Source organism: Dendrobates tinctorius, unplaced genomic scaffold, assembly GCF_039654945.1.
Source record: "Dendrobates tinctorius isolate UK_male_01 unplaced genomic scaffold, ASM3965494v1 ptg000166l, whole genome shotgun sequence".
Classification (NCBI taxonomy): domain Eukaryota; kingdom Metazoa; phylum Chordata; class Amphibia; order Anura; family Dendrobatidae; genus Dendrobates; species Dendrobates tinctorius.
In genome coordinates this window covers 9,994,091-10,007,854 of record NW_027361833.1, presented here as the reverse complement: position 1 = coordinate 10,007,854, position 13,764 = coordinate 9,994,091, and the positions used below count along the sequence as shown (strand labels likewise).

The 13,764-nt window shown below is 40.9% G+C and overlaps 1 protein-coding gene and 1 pseudogene across 7 annotated transcripts in view; one reads left to right on the top strand and one right to left on the bottom strand.

Moving 5' to 3' along the window:
• DMD (dystrophin) overlaps positions 1-13,764 on the top strand; it is a 3,834,938-nt gene that overhangs the window by 1,432,096 nt on the left and 2,389,078 nt on the right. For all 7 annotated transcript variants that reach the window (XM_073550686.1, XM_073550687.1, XM_073550688.1 and 4 more), the window contains 2 exons: positions 7,684-7,829; positions 9,829-10,041. In XM_073550686.1, coding sequence (XP_073406787.1) covers positions 7,684-7,829; positions 9,829-10,041 — 359 coding nt within the window. The remainder of the gene's footprint in view (positions 1-7,683; positions 7,830-9,828; positions 10,042-13,764) is intronic.
• On the bottom strand, positions 8,560-9,566 carry LOC141053613 (COP9 signalosome complex subunit 2 pseudogene; annotated as a pseudogene).

Below are 13,764 nucleotides of genomic sequence, written 5' to 3'. Positions count from 1 at the left end.
GGCACCAACTCAGAGGAAGATGGCAACTTAGGGAGTGGTACAAGATGGACCATCTTAGAGAATCTATCACAAATCACCCAAATAACAGTCATTCTCTGAGAGACAGGCATATCAGAGATAAAATCCATTGAAATATGGGTCCATGGCCTCCTGGGCACCGGCAAAGGCATCAACAAGCCACTAGAGCGAGAACAAGGTTTAGACCGGCAGCAAGTCCCACAGGACTGCACAAAATTCCTGACATCATGAGACAAGGCGGGCCACCAAAAAGACCGACTCACCAGATCTCTAGTACCAAAAATACCTGGATGACCAGCCAATGCAGAGCAATGAACTTCAGACATCACTCTCTTCCTCCACTGGTCAGGAACATACAACTTTCCACTGGGACAACGCTCAGGTTTGTCCTCCTGAAACTCTTCCAGAGCACGTCTCAAATCGGGCGAGATGGCAGAAAGAACTACCCCCTCGCCTAAGATGGTAGCAGGCTTAGTCACAACAGGAGAATCAGCAAGAAAACTCCTAGAGAGGGCGTCTGCCTTGACATTCTTAGTGCCCGGAAGAAAAGAGACCACAAAATCAAAACGTGTGAAAAACAAGGCCCACCTAGCCTGTCTAGGATTCAAGCGCTTGGCCGACTCCAGGTAAATCAAATTCTTGTGGTCAGTAAGGAACACGACTTGGTGTTTGGCTCCCTCCAACCAATGTCTCCACTCCTCAAATGCCCATTTCATGGCCAACAGTTCCTGATTCCCCACATCATAGTTACGTTCGGATGGAGAGAACTTTCGGGAAAAGAAAGCACAAGGATTCATTTTAGGTGTCACAGGATCTTTTTGGGACAACACCGCTCCTGCACCAATCTCAGAAGCGTCCACCTCCACCTGAAACGGGAGTGAGACATCAGGTTGCCGCAAAACCGGAGCAGAAGTGAATCTTCGCTTCAGCTCCTGAAAGGAAGAAACAGCCTCCGGAGACCAATTCAGCACATCAGCACCCTTCCTAGTCAAATCCGTCAATGGCTTGGCAATACCAGAAAAATTAGCTATAAATTTCCGATAAAAATTAGCAAAACCCAAAAACTTCTGGAGGGCCTTCAAAGAAGTGGGCTGAACCCAATCATAAATGGCCTGTACCTTGGCCGGGTCCATTTCAATAGTTGACGGAGACAAAATAAATCCCAAAAATGAAATCCTCTGTACCCCAAAAAGGCATTTCGATCCCTTGACATACAGGGAATTCTCCCTCAAAATCCGGAACACAGTCCGAACATGTTCCACATGAGTGTCCCAATTCTTGGAGAAGATCAAAATATCATCCAGATAGATATTCAAAAATTTATCCACAAAGTCTCGGAATATATCGTTCATGAAGCACTGGAAGACAGAAGGGGCATTAGTGAGCCCAAAAGGCATCACCAGGTACTCAAAATGTCCCTCCGGAGTATTAAACGCCGTCTTCCATTCATCCCCATGCTTAATGCGAATAAGATTATACGCCCCCCTGAGGTCAAGCTTGGTAAACCAGCAAGCACCTTTAACTCTGGAGAATAGATCAGAAATCAGGGGTAACGGATACTGATATTTAACAGTAATTTTGTTGAGGGCACGATAGTCAATACAAGGCCTTAATGAACCATCCTTTTTAGCCACGAAAAAAAAAACAGCACCTAAGGGTGAAGAGGATGGTCCAATATGACCCTTCTCCAATGCCTCCTTAATATAGGATCGCATAGCCTCGTGCTCGGGTACAGATAAATTGAAAAGCCGACCCTTGGGGAATTTACACCCCGGGTTCAGCTCAATTGCACAGTCATAACTCCTATAAGGAGGCAAGGACGCAGACTCATTCTCACTAAATACATCATAAAAGTCAGCCAAATAGTCAGGAACATCATGCAACTGGGGAGAGGTGGAGAAAACAGGAGCATCACTAAAGGCACACCGACAACCCCAACTCACCACAGACAAAGATTTCCAATCCAGAACTGTATTATGGATTTGCAACCAGGGAAACCCCAGAACAATGGTATCATGCAAATTATGCAACACCAAAAATCTGCAATTTTCTTGATGGTCTAGGGCGACCCGCATTACCACCTGGGTCCAAAACTGAGGTTTATTCTTTGCCAAAGGAGTAGCATCAATACCCCTCAAAGGGATAGGCGTCCGCAGAGGTGTCATAGGAAATCCACAATGTTTAGCAAAATCCAAGTCCATCAGGTTAAGAGCTGCTCCTGAATCCACAAAAGCCTTGGCGGAAAATGTGGACAGGGAGCAGATCAGAGTAATTGCCAGAAGAAACTTAGGTTGAACACCACCCACAGAAAACGTGTGTGCATAACGTTTCTCTCGTTTAGGGCAGACAGAAATAATATGCGAGGCATCTCCACAAAAAAAACACAGCTTATTACGCCTTCTGAACTCTTGACGTTGCGCCCTAGACAAAACTCTATCACATTGCATAGGTTCAGACATTTGTTCAACAGGTGGCAACATCTCTCGTGTAGTTTTGCGTTCACGTAAACGCCGATCCACCTGAATGGCTAATGACATAGAATTGTCAAGACCAGAGGGAACAGGAATCCCACCATAATATCTTTTACAGTTTCTGACAAACCCTTCCGAAAGAGGGCTGCCAAGGCACCATCATTCCAGGTAGTAAGGACCGCCCACTTTCGGAATTTTTGACAGTACAACTTTGCCGAATCCCGACCCTGGCTTAATGCCAACAGGGTCTTTTCAGCCTGATCAATAGCATTAGGTTCATCATACAACAACCCCAAGGCCTGAAAAAATGCATTCACATTATTCAGAATAGGATCATCAGGTTTCAAAGAAAACGCCCAATCCTGGGGATCGCCGTGCAGCAAAGAGATGACAATTTTAACCTGCTGCACGGAGTTCCCCGACGAGTTAGGCTTCAAGGCAAAAAAAAATTACAATTATTCTTGAAATTCAAGAATTTAGACCGATCCCCAAAAAACACATCCGGAGTGGGAATCTTTGGTTCAGCAGCATGTGAATGAGCAAGATAGGCGGAAATTCCCTGCACTTCAGCAGTGAGCTGCTCCACACGATCAGACAATTGCTTCATCTCCATTGAGAGAAAAATTCCCCCTACGGCCTCAGAGATATAGAGGAAAAAATATGCACACAAAAAAAAAATTCTGATACCTTTTTTTTTTCCTTTTTTTTTTCTTTTTTTACAATTCTCTCCTGCTATTGAGTATCATAGGATCTGCGGTATGGCTGGTGATTCTGTTATGATGAGTCACCGAAGGAGGAAAAAGCAAAATACCAGCTAAGTCCAGAAAAACCAGAGAGGTCGGCAGCTATCGGATTGCAGACCCCTGAACCTATCCACAACAGCTAGCAGTAGCCGTGGGGGGTTCCTACGGTGCCCTAGACCCCTCGATCACAGCCGGAGAACTATATAACCTAAAGACAGAAAGGGGAAAAACTAAACTGCCCCAGAGCAGACCCCAAAGCAATAGGCAGCCCCCAACATATAATGACGGTGAAGCAAGATGAAAACACTAACACAGATAGAAAGATAGGTTGAGCAAATGATGGGGCCCAAGCTAACTACATAGGACAGGATAGGAAAGCTGCTGTCTGCCATCCGCAAAAACCCTATAAAAATGAGCCAACCGACTGATAGGAAAAACAGGCCCTGAAGTCGCTAGGCTTCAAAAGACTATATCAGCACTCAGGTATATTCTGAAGACAGAGCAAAAGATCAACAGATCAGAGACAAAAATGGAATTCAGCTCACCCCCGTCCGGGAATGGCAGAACTCCCAAAAAACAAGGAAAAACAAAAACAAAACTGAAGAGTACAAAGCAGAGCAGAAAAACTTAGCTTTGAGATGCAGGAATCAGACTGGTCTCCAAGAATCCAGCAGGAAAATCACCAGCCAGGAAGAAGGGCGTCGGCAGCCTTATATCCAGTCCTCAATTCCAGCCACCCAGTCATCATCTAGCTGCCCAGGTGTCTGATAATCAGCCTCACTACCTTCCTTCACCAGAGGAGGGAGTTCATCAGACCTCAATAGTGAAGGGAAAAATGAACTCACAACACCGTACTATCCGTCGGTGTCTGAATGAAAAGGGACTGTATGGTAGGAGACCCAGGAAGACCCCACTTCTTACCCTGAGACATAAAAAAGCCAGGCTGGAGTTTGCCAAAACTTACCTGAAAAAACCTAAAACGTTTTGGAAGAATGTTCTCTGGTCAGATGAGACAAAAGAAGAGCTTTTTGGGCAAAAGCATCAACATAGATTTTACAGGAGAAAAAAAGAGGCATTCAAAGAAAAAAACATGGTCCCTACAGTCAAACATGGCGGAGGTTCCCTGATGTTTTAGGGTTGCTTTGCTGCCTCTGGCACTGGACTGCTTGACCGTGTGCATGGAATTATGAAGTCTGAAGACTACCAATAAATTTTGCAGCATAATGTAGGGCCCAGTGTGAGAAAGCTGTGTCTCCCTCAGAGGTCATGGGTCTTCCAGCAGGACAATGACCCAAAACATACTTCAAAAAGCACTAGAAAATGGTTTCAGAGAAAGCACTGGAGACTTCTAAGGTGGCCAGCAATGAGTCCAGACCTGAATCCCATAGAACACCTGTGGAGAGATCTAAAAATGGCAGTTTGGAGAAGGCACCCTTCAAATATCAGGGACCTGGAGCAGTTTGCCAAAGAAGAATGGTCTAAAATTCCAGCAGAGCATTGTAAGAAACTCATTGATGGTTACCAGAAGCGGTTGGTTGCAGTTATTTTAGCTAAAGGTTGTGCAACCAAGTATTAGGCTGAGGGTGCCAATACTTTTGTCTGGCCCATTTTTGGAGTTTTGTCTGTAATGATCAATGTTTTGCTTTTTGCTTCATTCTCTTTTGTGTTTTTTCATTTAAGACAAATTAAATGAAGATAATAATACCAAAGAATTTGTGATTGCAATCATTTTCAGGAAGAAACTGAGTATTATCTGACAGAATTGCCGGGGTGTCAATACCTTTGGCCATAACTGTATATATATGTATACATCTCTGGCAAAAATTAAGAGACCACCACATCAAAACCCTGTCATGGACAGCCCATTCTCCAGACCTGAACCCCATTGAAAACCTATGGAATGTAATCAAGAGGATGATGGATAGTCACAAGCAATCAAACAAAAAAGAACTACTTAAATTTTTGCACCAGAGGCAGTGTGAAAGACTGATGGCAGGCATGCCAAAAGGCATGAAAGCTGTTTTTAAAAATTATGATTATTCCACAAAATATTGATTTCTGAATCCTTCCTGAGTTAAAACATTAGTATTGTTGTTTCTAAATGATTATGAACTTGTTTTCTTTGCATTATTTGAGGTCTGAAAGCACTGTTTTTTTATTTTGACTAGGGATGGGCGAATCTACTCGTTAGGACTCGTTACTCTGCGAGTAGTAGGGGACTCGCAGGAGTCGGTACTCTGCGAGTTTCCAAGCGATTACTCGCACAGTAACGAGTCCAATGCAAATGCTAGCGTTTTCCAAGCGATCTGTAGCATCGCTTGGAGAACTGATTGACAGGTTGGTCACACTCATCAAACATAGTGTTTGACAAGTGTGACCAACTTTTTACTACTGAGGCCGCCTATGCAGCATCAGTAGTAAAAGATAAAATGTAAAAAAAATAAAAAATATTGTTATTCTCACCCTCCGACGTCCCGCGCAGCCTTCCCGCCTCTCCACGCATCCGTTCCCAGTAATCCTTTGCGAAAATGCCCGCGATGACATCCGTTCTCACGGGATCGCGATGTCTCGCGGTCATTCGCGATGACGTCGCGCGAATGACCGCGAGACTTCGCGATCCCGCGAGAACGGACGCCATCGCGGGCATTTTCGCAAAGGACTACTGGGAACGGATGCGTGGAGAGGCGGGAAGGCTGCGCGGGACGTCGGAGGGTGAGAATAACAATATTTTTTATTTTTAAATTCTATTTTTTACAGGGATATGGTGCCCAAAGCCCGGAGGACAGTCTCCTCTCCTCCGGACCGTGGGTACCATCCGCAATTGTTCTGCTTACTTTCCGCATGGTGTGCACAGGTGTGTACTCGCATCCCCATTCATTAACATTGGACTCGCTAGACTCGCAACGAGTAGCGAGTTTCCGAGTCGGACTCGTTAGAGTCTAGCGATTCCGAGTATTTCAGGATTCGCCCATCCCTAATTTTGACCATTTCTCCTTTTCAAAAAAAAAACTAAATTTTTTGCTTGAAAATTCAGAGACATGTTGTCAGATGTTTGTAGACTAAAAGAACAATTTACATTTTACTCAAAAATATACCTATAAAGAGAAAAATCAGACAAATTGAACATTTGGAAGTGGTCTCTTAATTTTTGCCAGAGCTGTATTATGTTTTATTCAATTTTTCATTTTTCAATTTAAAAGTATAGCTTTTTTACTAAACTAGCTTGGCCCGTGCGAACTTTTCACACACTGGTCATCAGGGGTGCAGGCAATTTCAGAAAAAGCAAGCTGGTCAACTGTAAATGTATTTCATGAGCTAATGAACACAGACAGGTATTTATATATGTAGATTGGTAATACAACAAATTGGTTTGAAAAGTAGAGGCCCAAAAATGTCTTCCAGTTGAGGTGCCACCTGCAGGTCATTGTGTCTTTCTGCAGGTTTATGAAAATGAATGTTTAAACTGTATTTAGGGATAAAATCATGAATGTGTGGTTCGTTTTGCTCTTTTCTTGCTGAAGGGAACAAGTTTACCTTTCAAATGGTGTATAATTTGTGTGTAAGGCGAAGTAATCAGTGAAAAAGCAGTGCATGTTTACAAATGTGTTTGCATATGTGACTCACCATTTGTGTGTGTGGGTCGAAATAGTCACCAAAAAAGCAGTGCATGTATACAAATGTATTTGCATATGTGACTCACCTGCAGTGAAGTGTGCAATCCTCCAATGTGCCTGAAATAGGCTGGGCAAGCATTTGAGCAAGCTGGAAAGACCCCAAGGCAAATGTTTGGATTTGTTTGTGATGTCTGTAAGTAGCTTTGTGGTAGTGTGCATTGGGGTAGTGTGCTGCCACCTGCAGGTAATTTGACCTTTCAAATGGTGTATCATTTGTTTGAGTGGGTGGAGTATGAATGGAGCAAGTGTGCAATTCAATAGGCAGTGCATGTTTACAATTGTGTTTGCATATGTGCAGTGAAGTGTGCAATTCTCCAATTTGGCTAAAATAGGCTGGGCAAGCAGTTCGGAAAGCTTGAAAGCCCCCAAGGCAAATACTTTGATTTGTTTGTGATGTCTGTAAGCAGCTTTGTGGTAGTGTGCTTTGGAGTACTGTGGTGCCACCTGCAGGTCATTTTTCCTTACTGCAGGTTTATGAAAATTAATGTTTAAACTGCATTTTGTGATCAAATCATGGATGTGTGGTTTGTTTGGCTATTTTTGTGCTGAAGGAGGCAAGTTTACCTTTCAAATGGTGTATCATTTGTGTGTGTGGGTGCAAGTATATGTATATATATACATATATATATATATATACATATATGTATATATATATTCTTTGTGCGGAGATACAAAGTAATCACCCAAAAACAGTGTTTAGAAATAATAGAATAGATTGAATGCATTTTATGCATGGATTTTTTTAAATGAAATGTCTTTAATATTTGTTTTAATCAGTTTCAGAAAGTTTACCTCCAACACATTACAAGGAGAAAATGAGCACTATCCTTCTGTGGATCCAGCAGTCTGAAACCAAACTCGCTATACCTCAGGTCACTGTTACTGAATGTGAAATTATGGAATATCGACTCAGGGAGCTAAAGGTTTGTACGTCAGCTATCTAGTCAAACTCTATACTTATTTAGTTTGCTGTAACTTAAGTTTTATATAGCTCTTTCCAACAGCATATTATTAAAATATTAGCCTAGAGATTTAAGCATTCATCTTAATCACTGCTACAATGTGCATAAAATAAACAAGAATTTGATTAACGGTTGAAGTGGTGCTTATATCTTGGGAGCAAAATGATGGGGAATCATTCTCTAGAACAGGATTTAACAAATGATATACAAATGCTACCTCTCCTAATGCAACTATCTTGGGCTGAATTTTATTGGCTTTAGCTCCTTAGCTACAATCAATTTAATTAATGTTACAGTTTTAGAAGATTTTCAAAAATAAATGTGCTTATATGGTAGCAGGTTGACAGATGCAATGCTCCCTTGCACTAATAGAAGCATTGAAAATATTGCACACAAAAGTTCTGACCCATTCTGAACATGTTTAGAATACATTTGAACCCCAACTATGAGCCAGTTTTGCCAATAACTCCATTGCCAAACCTCACTTATACTCTGGTAGCTGAATGGGTGCAAATATTTGCTGTTATTTTCAACAGAAACTATAGATGTGTTCTTTTTATCTAACTTCAATCTTTTGCAGAAAATTTGAGTCTGTTGTACAAATAAACCAGAGGTCCATATTGTTGACCATGGTTTTAGACTTAAATATTCAACACAATTATACTGATTAAACGATCTAGTCTCCATATGTTTAGCTTTGATTTGTTTTCAGAATTTTCACAAACTTGGTGATGTCATTATTTTGATAGGCACTTACTAAGTTTGTCATTGCTACAATTTCAGAATCATTTTTGTAAGGTTTAGCCTCCTGAGAGTCGAATGGGTTTATACCGGACTTCATGAGCATGTTTGCCAGGACTAGGTATTTCGAGCATATTGTTCTTCTTGGGCTTCCAGATTAATCATACTTTTTAAATGCTTCAAAGAAATCTGTGTGGGCCTTCTCAAACTCTCCATCTCTTAGGTGCATCTTCCCTCAGCATTCTCTGATCGCACCCATAAAAAGAGATGAGGGATGGCGGATTTGATGAGCAACGACTGTTCATATAGTGCCTTAAGTTTCTTGTTGTTTTTCTGTGCTGCGTACATTTGAATTTCCAAAGCGTAGATCTCCAGTAGCTGCGTTCCATTCTTCAGATCATTCTCTACATCATCAGTCTGACATAATTGGTGTAGCTAACGTAAAATTTTCTGTAATTTTCCAAACTCTTCATGTTCCAAGTACAGCTTACCAAGCTTTTTGTTTGACTCAAACCATAATTGATCATTCTTCATATTCTTCAGAACTTCAAGTGTAGTTTCATAAAACTACTGCAAAAGGTCCATCTGTTTTGAAGTGGAGATGTAATCAAAGATGGAGTTGATAGATTTCTCAGAGTAATTTCTGGAGACGGCACTGAGGATGTAGGTTAAAAGTTGCTTGTATCTATTCATCATTTCTGGATAGTTACCCAATTTGAAGTCTATTTTGATGACCTGTTTCAATGCTTTAATTCTCCATTCTCCCTTTTCACCTTCCAGTTCCAAAACCTTCTGGAAGCTGCTGAGCAAGGCTTTTGGATCATCTTCCTTCAAAGCTTTGGAGCTATAATACTGATTTTCCAAATTGACATTGGGCTCAGAGTTGCTGTCTTCTGAGTATTCCAGGTCATAATCTTCCTAATCATCGCACATGAAGTCATCCTCCATGTCAGACATCTTGGCTGGGGAACTGGAGCCAATGTCAATAAACAAAAAGCAAAAAGCCAAAAGCAGTGCTCAGCAGGTCATCACCAAGTTTGAGAAAATTCTGAAAATAAATCACAGCAACATCATGGATGACCCCTTCATAAGAGAGCACATTGAAGAACTTTTAAGAATCATGTATAGCTTTGTAGTATATATGTATATTTTTCTCACATTTATACAAAATGTTTATTTTGTTATGTAATTTTATGTTCTATTCTTTGTTTTTAACCAGGCCTTACAAAGTTCCTTGCAGGAACATCAGGCTGATATGAATTATCTCAGCAAAACTGCAGAGGAATTATCTAGCAAAGCACCTGCTGATGTTAAGCAAAAGTACTGGGCAGAAATTGACCAAGCCCAAAGCCGTTGGAATTTTTTATCAACTCAGATAGCAGGGCAATGCCAAAAATTAGAAGAATTACTCAACAAACATAGACAGTTCCAGGTTGGTCTAATGACATTCCTTGCTATTTATCCCATAATGTAATAAAAAAATTCTTTAAGATTCCTCATGCTTTAGGGAATTCCCACATATATTCAGCCTGTCTACAAGTCGCAAGTCATGCAGCTGAGATGACGAATACTAAATCTCTGAGCACACCAAAATACTCAAAGATCACTGGAGCATGCTAGGGGAGACATGAGCAATGATGCTACTCACCCATCACTAGTGCCTAGTTCAAACTCTAGCAAAATGAGATTATGTGCACTGGCGCCTGACACTGAGTTGCTTGCCCAGCTGCCTATTTTGATTAGCAACTTCCATTTGTTTCTGTAGGAAAATGATAAGTAAAAGTAGGTTCCAAACATTGCTATGGGAGGAACATAAAGCCATAAACAATTACAAATTATAAGGGGATTACTGCGGTACTGGTATCTGCAATGCTCTTGATTTTCATATGAGATGGTATTAGTACCACACAGGTCATATAGGTAAGTATTTCACACTTTATTTTTTTATTTATTTTTTTTTTTATATAGCGCTAACAAATTCCGCAGCGCTTTACAGTTTCCTCACATTAACATCACTTTCCCCGAAGGGCTCACAATCTAAATTCCCTGTCAGTATGTCTTTGGAATGTGGGAGGAAACCGGAGTACCCGGAGGAAACCCACGCAAACACGGGGAGAACATACAAACTCCTTGATATTTTTATGTGCATAGATGTTTGTGCTGTCAGTAGTAGTACTGAGCACCGTCACAGTCTCGCTGAGGAGTTATCTTATTGTTGGAATTGCAGCTGTGCAGTGTATTTAAGCTAATGCTACAGTTGCAGAGTGGAATAGATCTAGGTGGAAAGACAAGAGTCTCTGACCTGGTGATTATGTGCAGTGAAGGTCCCATGACATCTGCTGAAGTCTTCTGATACTTCAAAGAAGAGGTGAGTGCTTACAGTCTGAACGTTGGGATAACAACTTACAGCCGGTATGTGGATTGCTAGTGGTCCAGGATTCTGCCCCTGCCGAAAGCATTCATGCAGTTGGTCAAAGGTGAAGCGTGTCTCTGATTGTTGCAGTATGCTCTGATGATGGAACTAGAGCAAAAAGGGGTCGCATTTTGGCTCTAGCTCAGATCTCAGTGACGTCACACAGAATCATAACAGCATTATGCAATAGTCAGAGACAAGCTAACCTTTGATCAAATGAAAGTGATGTTCAACTGTAACCCTTCCAGCTCACACCACCGGCTGGGGCATCATCCAGGACCACGAGCAGTACACATTCAAACTGTAAGCAGTTATCCCAACTTTCGGACTGTAAGCACTCACCTTTTCTTTGGAGTGTCAGAAGATCACACAAGATTTCAGAGGACCTTCTCTGCATTTTATCACCAGGTCAGAAACTCTTGTAGTCGTGACCTAAGCTAACTGCCTCATGCACATATATGGGCTGTTAATTTCAATTTGTGAAATTTTCCTTTCTTGTAGTAAATAACACATACATTAATTACATTCCTTCTTACATCTTTCAATCATCTTTGGTACAAATGCATATTCATGCAAAATGTTAAATTGCCTTTAATTTCTACAATGATTTATATACTAATACCACCTGTCAACCTCATTAACCCCTTAGTTCAAATGGATGCACCAGTGCATACATTTTGGAGTCTGCAAGTATGGAAATGGCTGAACTTTCTACTCTTGCTGCAGATGCACACTGTGCTATATGTCTTTAGCCAAAGCAACCGGAGCTAAGTTTACTTTTGATTGCTGCTGTTAATCATTTAGATAGTGTCAAATTCTGACTGTGGAATGTAAATGGAACTGTTGCTGGTGCGCACAATGATACTCATATGTCAGCCCCCTAGTAATACTGTTGTGAAGTAACAATGGTAGGCAGGGGCAAGCTGAAGCCTCCAATAACTTGCATGTTGGTGCGTCCTAGCAACTGGCTGAGCTTTATAGGAGCATGTGATTTATACCTTATACTGCCAAACAGTGATATTGCAGCATACAGAGCAAGCGATCAAATGAAACAAAGTTTTTAAAAATTTCAGGAAATATAAAAAAAGTCTCATCTCCATTTTCCCCCCAATACAAAGATAATGAAAAAAATCATATTTAGTATTTTCACATTTATAAAGTATGATTTATCAAAACATAAAGTAAAACAACTGGTACTGTAAATACTGTAAAACTAAAAAAATGAAACTCAAGAATTATGGTTTTTTTTCTGGTCAAAAACCTCTCTAAAAATACAATAAAAAGTGATCAAAACACTGCATGAACTCTACAACAGAACCAATAAAACCGTTTGCCTACCATGCTAAATTCAAGCTCACACAGCTTGATGGAAAAATAAAAATGTTACTTCTCTCAAAACATGGTAGCACAGACAAACTTAAAAAAAAAATCAGATTTTTTTTTTTCAATTCTTTGACGTGTGCTAGTTTTGCATTGTTGTAATTGTACTGACCTGAAGAAATCACAAAACAAAAGGCTTTTTATGCAAAGGTTAAAAGCAGATATTTTATTGAGATGCACTAAAACAGGAAAACATGAACAATTATATACAGTATAAACGAAGAATGGGAAAGAAAAGTACAGAAAAAGCCAAAGGTTGGACAACCTGGCAGTAATTAGCATATAATACACTGCAAAGATCTATAGTATATCAATAATAATTGTTAAGGTTTACATAGCAGTGCCACAGAACTAGCATATAATACACATTTAAATAGGGCCATAGTAAACAAAGGACTGTCACTAGATTCCAACACTCCATTGTGGATCTGTATGATGACCAATATGAGCTCAAAAGCAATTATATAAATGTATATGAAAAAATATAAATGTAAACACAAGAGCATCACAGTGGACTCTATTGATCGCATTGGATGTCCATATATAATACCAAGAAAGGATTAAAGATTTATTTTAGCCAAAACACGGAATCGCAACTAAGCAGATAGTAGTAATAGGGAAAGTCACTACCATCAGTTTACAGGTCCAGGAACACACCACACCCGACGCATATTTCGCTTGCGGAAAGATTCGCCCAGTGGTCAATACTGACCTGAAGATTCAAAAAATAATTAAATAATTTTAAAAAACAGCATGGGGACCACTCTATTCTTGATAACCTACCTTGCTAAAGCTGACAGCTTGCCGCCCGCAGCTGTCAGTTGTGCCTGGCTGGTTATCAAAAATTCAGGGGAACCCATGATGTCTTTTTTTATTATTTACTTGGAGCCCAAGTGCCGGATGATGGGAGTATGCTTTCGCTATTATTAGAGGCAGCAGGCATAGGCTGATAGGAGCAGTAGTCCCATCAATTGATGCCAGAGACTGGAAGTAAACTTTTTACCTCGGATCACAGCTGCGAGCTCATGCTGTCATTTGAGGGAACCACGGCTGTCTAATGGTCTGTAATGATTTTACCACTGATCAGTGTTTGCCACGCTGTCATGCACATGACAGAGTGAGAAACACCCAATGTTTGGGGGGCCAAACACGAACAGTAACACTGGCTTCCTAGTGAAGTCCATGTTTGGGGTTCACCCATCTCTAGCCAAAGCCTTTACTGGCTCATGTGTAGAACCCTCCTGGGCTTAAAAGACTTGGAAGCTATGGCTTAGTGACCAAGGCCAATAGATTTCATCACTGACAACACCGATCTGAAAATGCAACCAGGACTGAACAGGTGACAGTGAAGAACAGAGGGGC